Source organism: Anopheles arabiensis, chromosome 3, assembly GCF_016920715.1.
Source record: "Anopheles arabiensis isolate DONGOLA chromosome 3, AaraD3, whole genome shotgun sequence".
Classification (NCBI taxonomy): domain Eukaryota; kingdom Metazoa; phylum Arthropoda; class Insecta; order Diptera; family Culicidae; genus Anopheles; species Anopheles arabiensis.
The window spans coordinates 36,525,211-36,548,390 of NC_053518.1; the positions used below are offsets into that span (position 1 = coordinate 36,525,211).

A 23,180-nucleotide genomic window follows, 5' to 3' on the forward strand; every position below is an offset into this window, starting at 1 on the left:
TTCGACCGGTTTCTCGTTAGGATGTGTATGCATGTCAACTAGCGTGGACTTTCTGGCAGGGTGAGCTTTTTGGGGAAGTTTTTTTGTGACTCCAAACAGTTACGCTTTATTCAGTGGATACGCAGTATTGGAGAAGAGCCTTAAAAATTCGAATGAAATTTAAACGATGTTTTGAGATTTTTAGATGTTTTTTGTACATTAGTTATAACATAAATGAATGTGTAATATTTGGGTATACTTCAATGTCCAGCATTGAATGCTTCCTTTTATTTCCAATTGTAAACGAACTTCATTTGTCATATGCCGTGATTAAGAGACCTTAAAGCTTCCGGCAAAAGACCTTAAACTCAACAATAATATGCAATATATATTAACAATGTATAAATAGATTAGATCTCTTTTTTCTAGAGTAACATTAACACAAAACTCTAAAGATGTTATTAAAAATGATGAATTGCCAATATTTGCTACATTCTTCTCGCTCCACTCCACCGTCTTGCCATCGTTATCCACGTCCCAATTCCATTACGGTAATCTTCGCCCTTATCGCACCGCAGGCCAGCTCCGGCAGAATTAAGAACTTGATTTAGGTCCTGCTAGTGCCCGCTGGTGATGAATTGATATTTGTCCATGGCCATCGGCACCGATTTCACTAATGGATCGGGTGTCAGTGTCGGGCATTCGGGACACACATACAATAATGGACCTTTGGAATAACATCTCCAGCAGAGAGTGCATTCCAAGCCGACAGTGGACACCACATTACAAGCGAAAATCGAAACCTTTCAGCGTGAGGTGACCGCCAAGCGACGTAATCTGTGGAGCAGGATGAACGTTAGATGTATTTTTCGCAAAAAGCGTAATGTGTGCCTTCTTGAGGGTAGGTTAATGTCGGATTGAATAGCGCATTAGCTTCTTATTAACCTTTGAGTAAAGAGCTAGAAACGGAATGGTATTTAACACTGAAAGCACTGAAGATGATTGCAACAATCTTACACTATTGCTGCATCGAGAGACAGTAAAAAATGGTTACCAACACTTGGGGAGGGAACGTGCACGGTAACTGCCAGGGCGGTGCAGAGTGGACTTAGCCCCATTAGAGTGTTACTTTCCAGCTGTAGCACAAACCGTAAACCGTAACAATAGCGCAAACGATATCGATGACCGAGCATTATTGCGAGCCCACGCAGCCAATGGTTGCTGCAATCGCAGTCGAGTGCACACCCGTTCCGTACGCTGCACGATGGACAGATAACACGCCAATCGAGCCAAGAGTGGATGCAGGCAAACATTTACCAACGTAAGCGTGCTTTATGCTGGTGATGGTAGCCCATCATACGCTCAGCATCAGTAGCGGGTTTACAGTCTCGGGGGCCCTAAGCAGTAAGAGTTGTTGAGGCCCTTATGTACATTATTACCGGGGGTACTCGGCATCCGTCTTTGATTATGTAACATTTTAACTTAAATTTTGTTGCCACCGGGGGGGGGGGGGGTGCTTATGGTTCGTCTAGCGCGGGGCCCCAACGTCCATAACCCACGGGGCCCTCCTTGCTAATACAGTACCATATTCTATCAACTGTTATGGATTATGTGTAGATTGCGGGGGAACCCTCATTGACGGGGCCCCCCGCAATTGCTTACTTTGCTTACCGTTAAATACGCCACTGCTCAGCATAGATAAATCCGCTTAGAATAGGATTTAACGCTGGCTGAGAGCGAAACACTGATACATCACACGTTTCATGTGCACAACGGATTGTGTGCAAAACCCCTCACAGATACACACCGGACAACTCTGTCAACTTAATATATCAATAATCATAAAATCTACACTGGCTGGCTCTGTTGTGCAAAACGTTCATTCAAAAGCGTTGCTTCTCCACTTTCTCCGCACTTCGAAAGCAACACAGACAAGCTCGTTAAGTGTTCCACTTCGCTTTTATGCACCCAAATCCAATGCTCGTCTCATATTTCTGCCTTATACTTAAGCGAACAACAAACAGCAGCAAAAATAAAAATAAAAAACCACTCCACCACATCAAACAGCAGCACCGGCAAGTGTTCGACAGCACGAACCTCAATGAACGACACATTTAAGAGAGATGAGCAGCGTTTAAAGAAAACCGAAACCCCACTTCCAGCTGAAACAGTACACCCAATCAGGATGTGATAGTGGGTTGAATGGTCCGTAACGTTGCCGCGCTACTCAGCCGTCATAGTGTACGAGTGGTGTTGTTCTATTATGGTTCGCTTGCTTTTGCCGTTCGGCTGAGGGTCATTGTTTGCACGTCGCTCACTTTCGCATCAACGACTATCCTAGTAGCGGCTGACCTTTCCGACCAAAATAAAAAGCTCGATCATGCTGCGTTTTGGCAGGACAAAGCTGAGCGAAAATGAAACGAAGCGACGACACGGTGTCGCTGTTGCTCCCGTACGATCACCATTTAGGAAAGCGCCCACTTTGTTGGATGAATTTTGTGGTGTGTTTTAGATCAGCCCTCTACCCTTTCCCTTCCACTCAAAACAAAAGAAATAAGGAGCCAATAATGCTTGTCCCTAACACGGCGTCACTATCGGAAGGGATAAAGTTATCTGGCTAATGGGTGCGAATTTCACTGACGGCTGGGTGCTGGGTGCAGTTCAGTTGACGGTGGTCATTTTTTCTTTTGTGTTCTAGCAAAAGCTAGCAAATGAGATTGCTTAATGCGTGGACGATTGTTGAATAACAAACAATCGTTTTGGATAATATTTTCGGGGTCTGAAAAAATCGTTAAAAATAAATTGTAATTTTCGATAGTGCAAAGCTATACTAATTTACTTTACTACTTTATGTTACAAAGTGTTGTAGAAAAACATTTTCCAGAAAAAATAAATAACAATCTTTTCTAATTCTATCTAATTCTTAGTTTTGAAACGAATAAATTTTCTTTCAATTATTTTGCACTACGATATTGTATGTACTGTCATCATCTCTTGTTGTTCTCTTGCCATTTGAAGTCTTGAAAAGTGCTATGCGCCCTAAGAACGATTATAAATTAATAAACTAATAAAAATACAACACTTTTTTTTCCAAATCCCGATCATACTGGACAGAGGGTTCCACTTGCATAGTTAAAGAGAGGCTTCTAACATGATTGATCTGGGTCTAAATACTGGGCAAGGGTCTAGGCAATGTATGAAGAAAAGATTTTGATTGTAAAATTATTAAACAGTCGGAAATTTTCATTATTAAACGAGAGAAAATTTTATTGCGCAAAACTAGAATTATAGGCATCAGCATGATATAGAATATTACAACCGCTGCTGCAAAATGTCATGAGCATCACCAACGAAAACAATGAACATATCTGTGGTGATATTGCTGATACTCAATGAAAGTTCGTCATGACATGCCGGAAACATCATGCGAGTGCTTGAGTCCAACGCGATACTCTGACTCTCTTTCAGGCTGTGAACAGTGCTGCCAAATGCCACTGTTTCGGTCACCAACACTCATGACTGAAACGAAGCTCAAATCAGCTTATGTACACAACTGAGATGATCAGAGGTGAGACTCAAACAATTGATGGACGAATCACAGCTTGGTGACATTTTGTTTAGCATCTAACTCTTGATCACTCACTTGGTTACGACATTTTCTGTCGGTGATAATCACGATATTCTTGGAATATACTTGGCGTATGGTCCAAAGCAACGAAAAGAGCATGCTTTTTTGCTCCGTCTGGTTTGATAGTCTGTCGGATCAAATAGAGCGAGAAACAATGGTCATTTTGTTTCATGCAACCACTCGCAAGCACCGCATATCTCTCATGACTATCGTAATGATCACCGACAGAAAATGTCGAGACCAAGTGACTGACCAAGAGTTGGTTGTAGACAATGTTACCAAGCATAGTATGGTCGCAACAACTGTTTGAGTCTCACTTCTGATTATCACAGTAGAGCTCGTAACGCTGACATGATTTTGTTTCAGCCGAAATAGTGTTTGTGGCCTTATTTGAAAATACAGTTACAGGGTTTCTCAAGCCAGCTCAACATCGTAACACTATTTTTCGAACACGTTAAACGATTGTCAACATCGTACATACAATTCGAATCCGTAAACTCTTTTCGATTTGGTAACACTAGGTATTAAACGCGTAAAATCCCAACTCGAATCTGGAAAATGTATGTTGGCTGTCTTGTCACCCATTTTCTGCTGCCATAAGTATAACATGGTCAGCCCAATAAAGTTCAAACATCTTTCCATTGTAGCGGTTCTTCTTTTGTGTTTCCACGCATGCAGATGGAATCCAATGCAAAGATTACTTCACAGTCACATCTCTCAGAGGAGTAAGTTATTCTTTGAACTATACTAGTACGTTACATTCTGAGCTTTCATCGTTGTGACAGATTCTTTGCGGCGAACTTCTTCCTCCTTTGATGTTTTCGATCCCAAGTAGATCGTACACGAAGACGCCCTCTCTAACGCCAAGCTAAAGTAGAAAACAGATTATTCTCCATTCTCCTTAAATTGGTATGTGGTATGTGTGTTGGTCATTGCTGTGGCTTGACCAGCATTCGAAAATAACTTGTTGCATTCTTGCCACGTAGAGAAGGTGCAGATACATCTTCTGAACAGCGTCGTACTTTATTTCTGTTCTCCAATAGACTGCAGGTTTCGTATTTTACCTACTCTATTTAGTACATTTTATCACTAATAATTGTAGCATATTTATAAAACATAAATTAAAGGATCCATTCAAGCTATTGACTTTCTACCTAAAATTGTATTACCATTGTTGACAGGACGCTTCCACGAACCCTTGCACAATACATTAAACAATAAGCCAATCTCGCGCACAATCCTTGCGTTAATCGTACGCAATGGCCGCATTTCATTATCCCGGCCCAAATCAATGCCCTCGCAAAGATGGTGGTACCCTGCATTCAAACCCCATGGCGGGCAATAAATTAAAGCCTTACGTTATCTAACAAAAAGTACCCAAAAAAGGCACAACACACCCCTGAATTCGACGCTGAATCCATCTGTCTGGCGTGCGCAGGAATAATTTATAATTCTCGCTCGCCCACACTCCGGAAGTGACGCTCCGCCAAGCGATGAAATCACTTTATCGTTCAACCAAACGGGAACGGGAACGGGAGCGACTCAGGTGAAAGATAATCTACGCGTGCGGACCGAAGGAGAATACACGTTGGGAAAGCATAAATCTTTCCAGCACGTCGTTCCAGGGAGGGAGTCACTGGGGCAGGACGGGCGGTTACTAGCCGACCGTACAGGCTGGTGCAGTGATTCAACTGTAGTAAATCGCGAAACCTATGCTTCCCAACGCATCCAACGTAGCAGCTGGGCGGGGATGGTAATGGTCTGGCTGCACCTAGCTGCTAGTGTGCGCCTCTTCACATGCAACAGGAGGAGCGTCAAGATTTGGGGTTTAGGATGCAATTCATTACCTTTCGCAACAGCTTCACCGCCTCTTTATCGCTTGCATCGATCTTTTCTGCTTTGGCAACTTTGTTATCGAGCTTCCGGTTTTGCTTTCTTCACCGGATGCTCAACTCGCTCAATTGACCAAACGAACGAGCAAAGAAGAGTGTGTGTATGTGTGTGAGATAGAAGGATAGAGAGACAATGACTAGGGTCGAAGGAAATGGAAAACTGGATGAAAAATGGGGCCCGTATGCAGCGCTGCAACTAAATGGGTAGCTAAATTGGCTTCGCTTACAGCAGGCGAAGTGGCCAGCGGGTCTGAGCTAAGGCTTCTAGCCGACCGAAGAAAGCTTCTTCGTCTTCATTGTATGGCCGGATCTTTATGAGCGTGTGGCCCGGCCAAGTGCCGTTCCGTGCCAAGCGCAGGTCCATCTTTTATTCATAGGGTCGCCCGGGCTAATGAAAACCGTTAAAATTTCCTTCTCGCTTCCTGTCGGCATCGTTCCCAGGGGAATAGCGCTGAATGGGTGGTCGCAAGGTCCATTAAACGGTGTGTGTGTGGGTGTGTGTTTACGTGTGCACACTCTCGATGTGGCGCGCAGGCACACGGTATGGTCACCGTATGTGGACTCGCTTTAATGTGGATAAAATTGCAAATTGGAAGTAAATTGAATCTTTCCCTTGCATGACCTATAAAATTAGGGATCGCATGGCAAACGATGGTTCGGGCCTCGCTCCGGAGCCGCCCGGGCCGAGTTTGTCGCTATATTCTGGTAGACAGAACAGCACTTCTCACGTGTACGGTATGTGTGCGTGTGTTGCTGTACATGTTTAACTATTGGCAACAACACGAAAAATGCGAACGGCCGGAATACCTGAGACCCGGCAGCCGATCGTCTGGCTGGGTTGGTAGCAAGGAGGTCACAGTTTTATAAAAATAACAACACACCTCCTAAGTGCGCCGCAAAATCTATACTAGCTTCTGCAGGGTTACAGTATTTGTTGGAAATAGCCAAAGCCTTTCAATAGTAGAACGAAACATCACATCACAACGATTTTGTATGGTCAGCTTGAACTTTACGATTCGTGTTATTTTAAAGTTTTTTTTATATTTTGCTATGTAGGTAAACATTGCCAAAAGCTAGTCTTTATTTTATGGAAAATGCTTGATATTTCCAAACGGTATGACCTTTGAGTTTTTGAACGGTATGAAAAACTTAGCACTTATTTGATATAAAGTATATGACCACCTACCAAAGGTTTTTTTGTATACAATGGAATGAAAATCTACCATAAAAGCAGCTTTAAAAGCTCCTACTGTTTAGCCCAATTTGACATATAACAAGGCGTTCCATTCTACGGTGGGAGTGCCCTTTAACTCACAGTGACACTGTCCAACACTCAATACGATAAAGATTAAAGATTAGAGAATTAATTAAAACATGTTGGATTATATAAAACAATTTGGTTTTCGTATAATTTCTATTAAACTAGATAATTTGGCTCAGTTACAGGGCTGAGTAACGAAATTTCGAAAATCTTTTTCTTTGAGATCCTGGAATCGATCACAAACACATACCGGTCCTGAATTCATCCTAATTCATACCTGATTTGCAAGGAATTCTGAATTCATACCGGCTCAGGAACCGATACTGTTCCTAGAACTGATATCAAACTCATATCGATCCATGGACCAATGTTGAATCCGTATCGGTCCTAGAACCAATACTGAACCCATACCGATCCTGGATAGGATACTGAATCCATAACGGTCGTAGTATCGATCACAAACTAATACAAATAGTTCTCGATTTTATACCATTGCCGGAACTGTACATCCAGGTTTAGGATTCGGAACGAAATTTGAACCTGATCCGGGTCTGGAACCGGTTCTTTACCGATCGAGTTATTTTGGGTGCTCTTTGGGTATCAGATATAATGTATCTTTTAGTTCTCCATAACGGATCTTCAGAATTACCTTACCTTTAGTCCTCGTCAAAACTGCCTAAAGTAGTATAGAACGGAGACGTCTCACTCTAAAATTGCTCGAAAATGTGTTTTATGTACCTTTTCGGCTTCATAAAGCTAATAACACCGAAAACTACTAACGATTTGTTCCATAAATCACCATACGCCTTGCCGTCCATTAAACGCACCGCCACTTACATCACATCACTGTTGATGTAGTACGTAGCACGGGATTAAAAGAATGGCACCAGCAATATCAAACGATAATCAAGCCCTAACCCCACGATAGGTCATCAGCGTGCGCCCAGCGAAATGAGCACACTGGCTGCCAGTACCCGGTGGTGAACCGAAGGAAATGGTTTCACAGTCTGCAGTGTAAGAACGGCGAAAGAATAAACAGTATGATGGCTGGTTTACCCGTGCGCCCGTACGTGCGTTAACGAGAGCTTCACTGCCAGCATTTCCATCGTAAATGGCCCATGGAGCTCATCGTTAAAGTAATTGCAATTTAATGGGCGGCTCACCGGGTACGCGCACACTCACTCACACACACACATACACATAAACACACCGCGTGTACATCTTTTTTCCGGGATGACATCATTTATCAGGCGAAGGGAAAATGTACAAAACAAGAAAAAGAAACGCGTCGTTTACGTGAAGGCATACTGCGGGTTGAGGTATGGGTCTGCGGGATGAATGGTCCAATTGTTTGTACACTGGTTGTGCAATTAGTCGAGTTATTTAGACGTTAAGGGCAACAGGACTTGTAATACAATTTTCAGCCTCCTCTCTGCCCCCACTCTTCTTCCTTTGACCACCCCGTACCTCACAGTTATTGTGTTTCATCATTAGGTGTCATTTAGTGGAAGGTAAATGGTTGTTTTGTTTAGCGAGATTTTCATTAAATCCATTTCGCAAACGCGTCCCTTCTTCCTGGGCCGGGTACTTGTAATAAACTCTTGTCTTAGACTAACTGACCTGCCGTAGAAAGGAGACGGCAAATCAAAAGGGTTACCACGGCGAATGAGCAACCATTTATGCCATTTTCTTGGTAAGCAATTAACGAAGCTATTACCGGTGTGGCATGCTTCCCTTTTCCAGGAGCACCTTTGGAGATACTTTCAACGCCGAAAGAGCTTATACACGCATCTTCACCTATCTCATATTAGTGCTTTACGATTAAACTAAATTTGACATTTTATGCAAATGGAATGGCATGTTCATGTTTCCTGCCGTCGGAAAGGTGTCCCAAACTGGCTCGGTCCTAATGGACCCGTTTGAATAATGAAACTTTTAGAGATAAGTAATTAAAGATAAGGAGGGTCATAACATTGATGGTTGCAAAAGAAACGTGAAACCATTACAGTGCCCATGGCATTAAATGTTACTTTTATGAACTGGATTGATGTACATAAAGAGCTATAATTTTGTTATACATTGTTTTAAACTTGGTCATTTAAATGACTTTGAAATTCGTCGTAATTATGGATTGCTCAAACATCACAATAACAAAAGCTTAATTCGCTTTACTTTGCAATAGAAATCGAATTTATTACCTTGTTTCATTTGAAATACTAATGAAGCTATATGAATACTCGAATAAACACACAAGTTTCTGTTCGCTGGGATGTTTGAGGATCGGTTCGTCGGCTTGAAATATTGTTAATGCTAGATAAAATAATTTAGCTCAACCAAAGCTTATCTTACAAACAATATTTCTTGAGAGATAATTAGACATCGTCTTAAGCCAAGAAGCGATCGTTCAAATCATGGTTTAATAAAAGGAAAATTAAACTACAAATGAGAAAGTTTGAAACATAAATGTCATGATGAAACAGTACAAATTTAAATATGGACTCTTGTAAAAGATGTTTTGTAAGGCATCAATATCGAGTATGTGGCCCATATATTAGTATATATTAGAATTTGGCCCATTGATAGTACTTTTAACTTTCAACAATATGTATTTGTGTGTGGCGAATAATAATTGGATCCCAATGTTGTCCCAAATTGAAGATTGTTATAAAAAAGTATATTTTTAATAAATATTTTCAACAAGGCTCATTGCATGATATAACGCTAAATCCAACATGCTATGCATTATATTATTCATAACCTTAGTTTAGTATACTTTTTAATACTGATGTACTGAAATGGCCAAATTAATGCGTAAGCAACTTTTATTATTATAATTAATCATGAAATCTAATAACAAAGGCAATGGGAACATAATAGTTACAAATAAGACAAAGCTGTTGGAACAAATTAACTTTTGAGTACAGTGCAAGATATATTAAGGTACAGATTATATGCAGCTGTAGTCTAAATTTCGTAAGCCACCGTTTACTTTTTACCATTTTAAATTTACAACTTTAAACAATTATTCAATGTGTAAACGTACTAAATGTGTATCATTTTATTACAAATAAAATTATGATTACGAGATAAAAAAACAATAAGAGTGATACCACACACACACACACACACACACACACACACACACACACACACACACACACACACACACACACACACACACACACATACGAAACAATCAATTCGATTGCAGAGACAATATCGTGTTCAACAAATTTCCACTTCATACACTCCATTTCGTGCGCTTCACTTGCGCTTCACTGACATTACAACGGGTTTTGCTCGGGCTTGGGAACAAGCCAACAAGCCACGTTCGCACACGTACCGCTTCTGAAAAGAGCTGCTGTCAACCGGCTTTTCCCTCCGGGGAAAAGTGTCATCCATCATCTTTAGAATGACACGGAAACTAATGATACAGAATACAGGGGCTGGCTGCGGTGGGTGCGCAATGTGGGCGCTCGGTGGGGCCGAAGCCCTTTGAAGTGTGCGTGCGCAAAGAATAAAAACATCACAAACGCCCCCAAAAAAATGGTTATCAAAAGCGCCCGGGGAGTTCTGTTGATGGATTATGTCTATTGTTAATTCGATCCGCTGGCCGAACGTTCGCTTACCACTTTCGATGTACACAATGTTTTGATGCGTGTTTTATCACCGTGTCGTTGTTTTGTGTTGTACCAAGCATCAAGCTGTGCCGGTATTGTTTTATATTGACAGTTTATGGTTTATGTTCTTATGTACTTGTGCGGTACAGAATAGTGCAGTGTATTGAATACAATCGAAAAAGGGGGGTTTTTACAACAACACTCCGTTTACAATTTATCTCCCCAAAAACAAGGGCCCCGATTATCTGTTCGCTCACTATTTACGCTGTCTTTCAATCTTCCTCAACCGAAGGGCAGCTGTTGTTGCAGGCAGACAAACATTTCGACGTAAAAATACCCGTGTAAAGAGCAAACAGCATAAAACAAAAACCCAACTCGAACCGAATGCAAATTGTGTGCATCCACTCAGCAGCGACATTCCGGGCCCGTCGTTCGGGCCCAGGAGACATGTGCAAACAAGTAACGGCAGCGAGCCCCCGAATAAATAGGGCTCACCCAAACCGCAATGGACAAATAGAGCCGAAGTAAACTCACTGGTTGACTCGAAAATAGTTGGGTTGTCGACGATTCGTCCTTGCTTCTTTCATTTTGCTGCCTCCTTCCCCTCTGTTTTCCTGTGTTTCAATGTTGGACGGGCCCATTTCCGGGCGTGACGTTCGACCCAAGGGATGAGGAACTGGCGGATCGTTTTTCATGTTTTGGGTGATGTTTTATGCTGTCAGCTTGCTGTTTTGACTGGAAGCGGAAGAGCCGAAATGTGCGGAAAGACGAGTAAGAGGAGCGACATTGTTCCACTCACACTGCGAGGACTAACTTTAAATTATCGACCAAAGTTTATCACCACGAGGAAATTGATAAAAAACACGAGTATAGTAGTTTTCCTTTAGGCTAAAAAAAGGGCTAATATTAGCTGCACTTTATCGTGCAAACCTTACCGGCGACAAGTGCCGCAAGTTTTATAATCCTTCACACACACACACAAAAGTCCGTTCGCAATGGCCAGTGTCCGCTGCAAACGGGCATAAAAGTTGTCTACCTAAACCACACGGTGGAACGACCCCCTTAAGTGGCCTGTTTTGGTATTCATTGCCGGGTTGGCCCCTGTGTTCGTTTGGACCGGCTTTGGCACACGATAAAACTTTGTCTATCGGTCACAGGGCACGTAATCGCAAACCATTCAATCCTATCGCTTGTGTTTTTTGGGGTTTCTAGAGAGGTGAAAACACAGTAAACTTTGTGTGATGGGATTCTATCCTATTTTTTTTTGGGAAAAAGTATTAAAAGTATTAGGTTTGTAAAATGAAATCTTTAGTACACTATCATTACATTATCTCTATATTAACGCTGCTATTGATGTCTTAAAAGGATGAAAAAACTCATCATAATTGTCAGTTATACAATCACCAACAAATTTATTATAACCGATAAATTTTAATGAAATTTTGCTTAAATGTGGCCATACTGACAAGACAAACCCAATAAACATTTCCCATAATTTTTACACTTAAACATTTCTTAAAGCATTCTTTATTATATGTATGTTGTTACAAGACATGTTAAATCTTTTGAAGATGCTTAGCAGTCTTTAAAGTTGTTAAACCTTTGAAACCTTCTGAAGACGCTTATATGACTGTCTGTTAAAAATATAATTGGAGGTTTGATGGCTGGCTTTAATCAACCTGTAAATGTATTCTTAAGCACGTTTAAAGACTTGTAATTTGAGACTAAGGCATCAGGATCAATTGATCTTATTAAATGCATATAAAGTCTTGGATAAAGGAAGCTTGGAACAGTCTATACAGGATGTACATGAAATACGCTATTAACGCAAAACGTGGATAAGTCGAATATTTGTATCTTCTGCGTAAGTTGTATTTTGCAGTTTTCAACCATAATATATTAATTTTTCTTTTCCTTTTGCTTGCCGTGGATGATTTTATTCCCTGCGAAGATTATTAGATATTTGTCTAATTCAAATGATCTATGCACGGAATAAAACTGAGAAAATCGCAATTATGTAAATATGCGTATACCAGGTTCCGCGTATCTCTGACACTGCCAAAACGTGGAGAGTCTTAAAACTTGTTAGTGTGCACAAGCGCTTCCTAAAGATATGTGCTATTTAAAACGATCTTAACCACACATATTGCACTACAAATCAACTGAACTTGTGATCAGGTACATACAAATCAACATCAGATACAAATCAACTGAACTTGTGATCAGGAAAGTCCTTCTGATATTAAGCCAATGGAATCCATTTGTATTGATATGATTGTTGATTTATATGTCCAATATGTGTCAGTCATGTTGATATTTTGATAAACAAATTGCTTGTTTACATGGCAAATAGAAAAATGGCAATTTCCAAAACGCTTTTTACGTCATGTTTATTATGACACAGCTTTTGGTGTAAATCAGCGGTGTTCAAAACAAATCTGTATTCTTAAAATACTATATTTTTTACTAAAAATATGCATATTACTGAGGCGCTTTGATTATTTCAAATTATAATTTGATTACTGAGGCGCTTTGATTATTCCAAAGACTAAATTGAATAACCGTAGCAACATCGTTAAAATTATGATAACATTTAAAATGTTCCTTGGGGAAAACAAAAACAAATCCTGACGAAAACTTTTGTGTGATCCAGGACATCGTCTGAGAGGAACTAAATGCACAGCATCGTTGAAATTTAGGTGAAAGTATGCCAAAACTTTTGTAACAAATCCTAGCGCGAACAGAGGCAAAGAATGTATTATTATTTTATAGTTTTATCACCAAAATCTATTTGTCTATAACTATTAAAGTTACCAATTTAATGGCACAGTGGCATTAAAATGATGATAAATGATTTTACATAAGCAGTACGTAAACTCCATTTTCAACGAAGCATTGCAAAATGTAACGGATGGGCACTTTATTTTGTCGGTCACTGTAAGCTGATTTATGGATTATTGAAATCATAATCTAAAATTATATATTTTTATATCCCAAAAATATCTATTGCATTAATATTTTTTATGATATTTTCTTCTTCCAGGTGTACTACCAACCTTCGATGGTAGAGCAATTCGAGCGGAAAACAAACTCGGTTTAATATTTAATCGCATCATATCCCAATCACGACCGACACGGTTTGACTCCAGTCTAGCGTGAAATCCTCACAGCTAACCGTCGACGGTGTCTACGGTGTCTAAAAACTATCCCAAAAGGTGTGAAACGAGTGTCAGAACAGGAAACCGAAGCAGGAAATCAAACCCAAAAAAAAACATTAACCTGTCCAGCGCCAAACGGTGGTGCTATTCGTTTTTGGGGGACACAGGTGTGAAACCATCTTCGTGCAGAGACACCATCCTTGCGCTTGGACGCACGTTGTTCTGCCAACGGAACCATGGAAGGGGTAGCGAAACCCTCCTCGACACGCTCACAGCAGCAGGTGCTGTCGGTACAGAATCAGCAGCAAATTGCGATTGAAATTATCAGCGAATCGCCAATCGCACAGCACCAGCAGCAGCAACAGCAGCAGCAGCAGCAACAACAGCCACCACACCAACAGCTGCAGCATCAGGAGCTACAAGCGCACACGTTGCTGCAACAGTGCCAGCAGCAACAGTCAGCGGTCCCCCAGCCGAACGTGGACATTGTGCTGCGCGAATCGACCCGTGGCAATCTGGTCAGCCGAAAAAAGCCCTCGACCGCGGACGGCACGAAGAGTTCGGGCCACAAGAGCAAGGGCGACCACAAGGGTGAAGGCAAATCGGTGTACCGGAAGTTCTTCAAGCGCATCAAAACGATCCTGGACGGTGCGGATCCGGACGCGAGCAGCCGTAAGTGGTTTTCGATTTTTCTTTTTTGGGTAGGATTTTTTCATGCACAAACTTCTCCCAGAACCCTCGAAATGCAATCAAACCCTTCCGCCTTCACCTACTTTTGTGTAATTGCATTTAGTATGCAAAAATGTATTTTCCGGGTCAGCGCACGGACAGCGGACAGTGGGGAATCCTTTTGTGTGGGTTGTTTAATTTGCATCATCAATCTACGCATCGGGAAGGCGTGTTGAACGAGTTTTGGTGATGCGATTGATTCGGCGAACAATGAGTTGGGTGAATAATTTCACCGGTTGCCCAGTGGCAGCACATGACTTTCCGGTGTAAAGTCACGAATGGAGTAACGGGAATGATGCAATGCCTTTTTCGTTTTGTTCTGCGCACTATTGTTATCCGATCGGCTTGTCGGGTTTGCGTAAAATACCCTGCGAGGTAATAATGTTGCTGTGTGCCAATAAATTGATGAGACGACTGTGGCATCCTTTCTCATTTGTTTTATTTATTGTCCCGGATGGCCATATGGGACAGCTGGGAATTGACCGTGGCGGTTCAATATGCAATAATTTGTAATGGTTTGCAATTCATTTGTTAACGGATTTTGTTTTGTTTGTTCGCAAACGGTCGATTGAATGTTGACATTTTAATGGCCCAGGTGGGGCGTAATAACGCATTTTAATTGGTACAGTCAATAGGCAAACATGGAAAGGACACGGAAATATTGCTACCCATGCCGCTTGAAATGGAAATATGAGGGGTTTGGACATTGTTATGAGTGAATGTGGCCTGCATGAGCATAGAACAAATTATTATAATAGATTTTCATTATGATCTTTTAAATATCCACTCGATGAATTGATGTCAATTGTTTATAAGAAGTTTATTTTTATTTTACATGTAATGTTTAAAATTAAAAAAAATGTGTCAAAGCTGATGTTGATTTGTGAGAATAATCAAAAATAAATACCATTCTTGCTTTTATCGATTCGATCTTAAGGCGCGCGTCTTATCGTTCGTTCACATACTATACTTTACCAAAATCAATTGGATCAGTACTGCCAGGAAAGCGCATTTACTAAGGCGTCATCCATCAATTACGCAACACAAAAAATGCAAATTTTCGACCTCCTCCCTCCCTGATGCAACAAACTGTTACGTTGGAAGAATCCCTCCCTCAAAAATTAAGTTACCGATTTCCCCCCCCCCCCTTTAATAGCTTATTTTATTGAATCATTTTATCGTGGTATATTCAAAAAGAAAGGTTGTCCTATACAGCAATCAAATTCAAATAGAACTGTTTGCAATGTTCTTCCATCACTATCATTAAAAAGAAGCGTATTTTATCCAGCCACCTTCTTGTTCCTCCATAAATATGTTAATCTTTTCAGAAATGTTTCTTTGGCCTTAGATATTGTATCATCATCAAATTGATTATTCTATTTCATATAACATGTGATTTTTAATATGTTATGCAAGCCTTAGAAATTACGAACGAAATCGGTACTGTTTGCAGGAGTTTCAGCAGCATTTTCGATGTATGTACCCTTAAAATTACAACCAATTATCTACTCTAGTGAAAAAGGGCTAACTACATTGACTCCATCTCCAGTTTGTTTGAAAAGACTTGAAATGAATTGTATTGGTATTACACCAAGAAACGGTTACAGTTGAATCTCTTGCCATTTGTTTCGAATCGCGTGTCATTACTTGAAAATTGCATGCTGCTATCATCAAATACGTGCCTTTTTCCGTCCGTCCGTCCGTGGTAGCCAAAACCCGTCTTGGGTTAAATCCTCGTATAATTCGGCTCCCTGGCAATGATAGACTATTGGGTTGCGTGGCACATAAAAAGTAGCGAAATCATTTTTAGGCCGGCATAGCCACAAAGGTTTTTAAGTCACGAAAAAGAATCCTCATTTTTGGGCTTGTCTTTCAGTAACTTATTTATTACCATAGCAGGATAGTCAGCCCTACGTATGGGGGCACGGTACATTCTGGGCTTGTATCCTTGATGGGCATGTTGTTAAGTCGTTTGAGTTGACGACTGTTCCCCCAGATCGGCTCATCCTCGTTTATTACTCATTTGTTATTCGAAAAAAACAAATCAAAACATTTAATTTTGCGTTACGTAACAAACGTTTAACCACACCTCTCCCCCATGTAACAAATCGTAACGTTTGATGAAACCCCCTCCCCTCCAATCAGAGTTTCATAATTGATGGATGACGCCTAATCTTTGAAACTAATTTTTTTATCAGAATTCTTGTTCTCTTTAACAATAATTGAAAGAATCATTGTCCATTGGATCTGCACATCAAAAAACGGGACCAATTAGGAATTTTCTCACGTACAATGAGACATCAACTATTAAGGAACGGAACTAATACGGATCGTCTGGTCAGCCGAGGCTAAAAATATTCAGCAAATGTTGACCATCACAACAAGTTGCTATCTACAGCATTTCAAATATATGCACAATTGTATTACATTCCTTACACATTGCCCAACTGTACTTGGTTTACATCGATTTCCATTTTGAAAGCCAAGAATGATTTCGTGTCTGTGTATTTTGCGTTCGTGAGTTTTGCTTTTGCTGGTAGGCGCTCATGGATGTTGCTTCTGTATCGCAATTTTACTACCGGATATAGCGACCAAGGGTTTTGCGACCATTTGTGACACCCGGGATAACATATACAATACATTTTCAAATTCTTCTATGCTCTTACCGTGATTTTATGCTTCTCTCCCTGCTGGATTTCAAAGCAAATGATTAAACTGCAAGGTAAAATGTCTATGCTTTATGATGGGCGAAAAGGATCTCACGTAAAGCACGAAATAAGTATAAAAAATGTATACCGGCCGAAGGGCATTGGAATTTCTACTTCACTCTGTTGTTTGAAGTAGCGTCCAGCTTTTTTATGCATTTTTTATAGGCTTGTCTGTACGTTGTTTTATTTAGACATCCCAAGTGGGTCTATGTACAAGCCGCCTAAAGGCTTGCTACATGGGACTGTTGGCAATGCTGCCACTTCAAACGAGACTTCTCTGTTCGATGGCTTAGCTCATAGATTGAGATTCTAATATTTAAAACATTTTTTTCAGAAAACAAACCAGACACATACTACAATGCACACACAGTAAAATCATCTTAGTCGGACATATTTAGTTTCTTTAGCTTCAGTTTTCGATCTATTTTTTAATTTTTTTTAATTTAACAATCGACTGATAATTTAAAGAGTAAAAAACTCTTGTTCTTAGGAATGTAACACAAATGTTGACATACTTCCATTCTATTCTCGTGTGTTTTAATCAAATTATAGCCAACATTTTGTGATAATTTTACACTTCACTCGAAAACTTAAATAAATAACATGGCCTTACCATTAGCTCTTTATAAATGTAGCACTAACGCAAAGCACTTAGTAACCCCTTTTAAATCTCCTTCCTTGTCAACTCAACCGAGCTAGAATATGATTAATATGGACTGTCTGCTTTGGTTTATTTACAATATTGCAAACTCCATATTGACTTTTAAAAACACAGCTCAACTCTTTTTGCTTCTCCCGCCTGTCGGAAACCGATCGATGAATAATGAACCTAGCTTCATTAATCACTTCAACTTGGGCAACGAAATCTCATCACATTTTATTTTTTTAATTTCAATGGAGACGCCTGGTGTTTCATCACACTCATTCAGCACATTATTTCTTCTTCACTACAAAAGTGTTGCCAAAGCAGCGTCATATTTCAATACCATTGCGTTTAGCTTTGTAATTTGCTTATGTTGCGTCCCGATCTTGTTCGCCAACACATACCCGGTTTGCGTAACACTGTTAACCGGCAAAGACGCTGTGGCGCCGTGCGTTGTTCATTTGTTGTGCTTCCCCGTTATTTCTGTTGTACGCCTTCGGCTGAAAGGCTTACCCATTGACACACTTCATTAGTGTAAAGCATGAACCGGTACCGTACTTGAGGTGAAGAGTGTGATATCAGCAAAACATCGCGTAAAGTGTGCAGCCGGTTGTGACGAAGTGGAAGGAAAAAAAAATAGAAATTAAAAGAATGCTACCGGCTTGGCAAATAGGGGTATAAATGGTTGCATTGTTGAAGGGGTGGTTTCCAATCGCTTACCAGAATCAGTCATTTGTAATTGAAGCTTTATGTCGATTGTTGACAGCCATTACGATCGATTTGATGGCAATGAAGGGCGACAATGATACGAAGCGATGGAAAAGGCCATCGTAATGAAAGGCAACGCTTTTAGACATGTTATGGGTATTGTGTGTTGTTTACTAAGGTAGTGTGAAGGTAGTAGGAGCCTGAAACATATAAAAATAAATATAATTAAAGGTGTTGATGTGGTAGTGTCATATTATATTATATCATTAAATCCGTCGCAAATATACATTTGAAATGTCTAGCAAACTACATTTGAACGGCTACAATATGTAGTAATTAGATTAATTTACATGAAACACGTTTGAGCACAGGCTTTTGTTATCTCTACTAACATTACTGTCTTACATACCTTTTATCATGTTTCACAACATGTTCTTTGATTCAGTTTTGGCCAAAATCTGTTTATTTAATCTAATAAGCTCGCCCAACAACACCAAAATACATAGATCACCACCTTTTTGCCTTTCCCTTGTGTAACTGTATTACAAATTTTACACACGTTACACTCCCTCGAACGCATAATAAAATAAAGGGTTGACTTGAAAAAGATACAGCTTGCCAAATTATGGTCCTTGCCAAAATAACCGGGTCTAGACCTTTTTTTTCATCGAAACAAACACTCACACATTCACCTCTTTTGCGCGTGCCACTCAATTATTTACCCCCGGAATGCTAAAGCCAATCCGCAACCGCCAATCCGGCACGGCAAACACCACCCGATGGACTTGTGCTATCGAAGCGCAGGCAAATTTGTCTAACTATCTAATCCATTTACTGACGCAAGATAAACAAACACATTGGTCGCCAGCAGAGGGGGGTAAAAGAAGGGAAGGGGAAGGAAAACATTGGCTTCACCGAGCGGTTGCTCACTGCCTTGGTTTCTCCGGTCACCCGATCGCCGGGGGTACCTTCTGCTTCTGTTTATCTACAAATCCACAAACACCCATATAAATAACGGTACATAAACATTACCCCGGACCCCGGGTGCTGGTGTCGGATCGGTCGGTTGGGGGTTTGGGGTGGGTCGCAAGAGACCGGCCGGATTGTGCCGCTGGAATCGATGAGGTCTGAAAATACACATATTTTCTTAAGACACCGGGCACATTTCGTACCTGGTGCCTCTGCTTTAGGGTTGGTTTTTGTTTTTCTTAACCGTCCGTCCATCCCCCGCGACGAAAATCGACCGTAACGAGCGTGCCGAAACGATCGGCACTGACAAAACAGCTCAATAGCAAAACGATTGATTAATGATGACGTTCTCAAGTTGACAAGCAAACCTCGACAGCTAATCATTGGGAATCGCAAAACCCTCAACAGTCGTTCGGGAGTCGTTCGTCAGCGACAGTACAGAAACCACGGTGGGTAAGTTGAGTGGGACAAGTTTCGGAAAAGAAACGGGAGAGAGAGAGCCGAAGAAAGCCACCCTAGATTTACAACGAAAACAGCCATCCTGAACAAAAGGTGTGTGTGTGTGTTTGTGAGTGTACTCAGTTGGCAATAATGGCTGACGGCAGTTTTGGGTCACATTTCTTTGAATTTGCCTTGGTACGATATGATATGGCAACGCGACGTGCAAAGTGTACGACATGCACAAATACACTCATCCGCAGATATTTGACAGTTTAATAAGCTGCCTTCCGGTGAAACACGCGTGTGAAAGATATTTATTTTATTGATGCGATTAACGTGTAATGCTTTTAGGTGGATCAATTTCAACCAAGGGGGGCGGTTGATGGCTTTTTCTGTGAAGAATTATGTACTTTTGTGAAAAAGAAGTGCGATAAAGGGAATCTTCTGAGGAAGTTTCATTCGAGGTACTGTAAAGGAAGCGTTTATATTCACCTGGACAGAGGTGGATATTATGCATCAAGCATTTGTTTGGAATTTGTTTATTATTCCTGGAATTTGTGTGAAGATTAGCTATTCTTTAACACGCTTTTTTATCTTGATATCCTAACAAGTATAGGTAGTGTTTGATCGTCGTTGGAGAAAGTCATTCTATTAAGAAACACGGAAATCAATTAACATTTAACTGCAAATATACATGCAAATATGCAACAGAATAATAATAATAGAGAAAATTTTTAAAAGTTTTTGTTTGAGATACACTCTTTGAATAAAAAATAAGTCAATATATTATTTATGACTTGAAAACTTTTTATATGAAAAAACCACAAAATTAAAGACGAATGAGTAATCAAAACATTTTTTATTAAAATAACAGTATTCAGAACATAAATAAAGCCTGAGCATTCATTTCTCGCCAAACGACTTATTTTTATTTTAAAACGTTTTAGTCAGTTTTTTATAACGTTTTTTTCTATCGTTTTTTAACGTATCAATCAAATTTTCTATAATTTATACATGTCATAGATAATAGACTTGATGTCATATATTTTCTACTACATGTTAAAGATCGTTTAGTGAACGACTGAACGTGAATTATTGCTTTTTAATGATATTTTAAAGAATATCCATTGAAATATATAGTGTTATATACCAAATATATTCTATCCCCCAAGTATTTATATATCGTTCGCTACAGTAAAAACTTTCATTAAACATTTTTAAACAGATTTTACCGTCAACGCAAGAGTAATATTTAAATAGAAACGTATGCTATACAATTAAATCTTGGATCATTTGCGGCTTTTTATCAAAATTTTCATGTGCGAGAAAGTCACTGCAAAAAAGGGATAATTTATTGTTTGGTAAACTTTGTGCGTTCAATTTAGATGACCAATCAACCTTAGGTACAATTGTTAAATTTTATCATGAAATTGGTTTTATAGTGGAAAGTTAATTGAAGTGTTACATTTGTTGTGCCTCTTTCGAAAATGAAACATGAAATACTTAGTAAGTTGCGATTAAATGCAAATAATTCTGGAAAATTGTTACTACAGTTCCACCCATTAAAACGTGTCGTTATTGACACGATCATCACCCATACTTTGCACAGTAACCGCCGACACCATTCCATGCGTTTGCTATTGTGTCGTGTCAAATATAGCACGGATGGTTCAGAAGAAGGGATAGAGGGGGCCACGATGAAGCCTTTCACTCCTTCCCTTTTTTTGGTTGGACGCAACTCGCTTGCGTTTTCGCGTGCACAGCAAACGATCGACTTGTCAAGCGGCTCGGAAACGATCGCGCGTACGATCGCCGCTTCGCGCCATTCGCAGGTGTGCGTACGCGCGCGATGGCGTGCAGCCGGGCGAACCCGTTAGCACGTCCACAAATGGACCCGTCCGTGGCGGAACGGCGAGTTGGACCGGCGCCAGACCCGGACCGATCGCCGACAAAGCAATGCGCCCCAGTCGAGAACGAGCCAGCGGACGCTCGCGGTCCGAATGTGTGGACGTGGTCGACCCGGTTCGACCGTGCTGGACTGGTGCTACCGTACGATCGTGCGCCTGCTGTTCGGACTGCCGGACGACGATGGTCCACCCACACCGCCCACGTCGCCCATCAACGGTACAGGGGAAGGAGTGGCCGCAATTACCCTCACCGCGCCGGAAACCCTCGACAGCAACGGCAGACAGTACAGGCGGCAGCGGCGGCGCCGGGACGCAATCGCGCTCGATCTGCTCACGGGCAAAGGTACCGGTATCACGCGTGTAGCTTAAATCGGCAACTGCATTGCAGCGAACGCGCACACACACACATACCTAAAGGGGTGGTAATAACAACACACACACAAACACACAAACACTCACACTAACGCATTGCTTGTGCAGTCCTGACGTGATCATTCGCGATCGTTTGACGTGTTTTTAGTCGTCATTCAATCGTTGGCGCAATTGGATGGTAACAGATCGGTGTTTTGTTTTCCCGAAATTTCCCAACCAGTCATCAATTGTCGTGTTTTTTTTTCTATTTGAATGTTTCTTTTTATTTTTTGCTATTGTGATTCGTTTACATGTGTATCACGATTCAGTGTTTGTGTGTGATCAGTTGCTGTGTTGAACAAGTTTCGGTTGGTTCGGTTTACCCAAGTTATTGATCAACTTGTGCTGAATCTTCCCCGCACGAACGGTGGATTCAGTTTTCCTTTACCATGGCGTCTGTTTAATGTTTCGGCATTACTGTACGATCCTGCCCAAACGATCGCTCCATCACCATCAGTGTTTGGTGTTGTGTTCGAAAGGGGTGCACACACATTGTTTACCAAATATTACGACTTGCATGTGCGTGTGTGTTGAATGAAGGTTTTGCGCTTGCTTTTTTTTACAGCAAACATTGCTGCGGAACGTACGCGAACAAAAAACTAACGCACGTGTGTGTGTGTGCGTTGTGGAAAGGTGGGATTCGTAGCATGAATCATAGATGGTGTGATACGTGAAGAAAACCATATCGAGCTGGAAAAAAATCACCACCCGCTAGTAAACGGTGGCCTTGAAGTGGGGTTTTGCCCACTTTTCCAAGAGAAACCGCGTGTGCTGAGGCGGTTGTACTGCATGCAGTGTAGGAGCAATCGTTAGTGCGTGATAAGTAGTGGCTTAGAGCAAGTGTGTGCAACAACAACCTTTCTCATTTCTCGGTCCATCCCGTAAACCATCTGCGTTTGCCTGTAATCAGTACAGAATCCGTAGATTAGAATCCAATTTCTCACAAACCTGAAAAACCAGACCGCACACATAAATCATCTTTCGTCTGGTACATTTCAAAATTTGTCTGATTTGGAGGGTGATTTCGAGACGCGTGGTTCCAACACCGGTGCTCAACGGTGCGTTGCGCTCCGGCTTGACGTGGCGGAGGCGTCTGCTGAACAATTGAAAGTTTCGGTCTGGTCTG

At 40.9% G+C, this 23,180-nt stretch overlaps 1 protein-coding gene across 4 annotated transcripts in view; it reads left to right on the plus strand.

Annotated features, from left to right (window-relative positions):
* The window catches only part of LOC120901408 (Kv channel-interacting protein 4-like), an 86,692-nt gene that overhangs the window by 39,572 nt on the left and 23,940 nt on the right, over positions 1 to 23,180 (plus strand). For 3 of the 4 annotated variants that reach the window (XM_040309329.1, XM_040309327.1, XM_040309328.1), the window contains exon 3: positions 13,424 to 14,210. In XM_040309329.1, coding sequence (XP_040165263.1) covers positions 13,775 to 14,210 — 436 coding nt within the window. In that variant the 5' untranslated portion in view covers positions 13,424 to 13,774. Of the gene's footprint in view, positions 1 to 13,423; positions 14,211 to 21,711; positions 21,987 to 23,180 lie in introns of those variants that run through there. The other variant, XM_040309330.1, reaches the window with a different exon arrangement.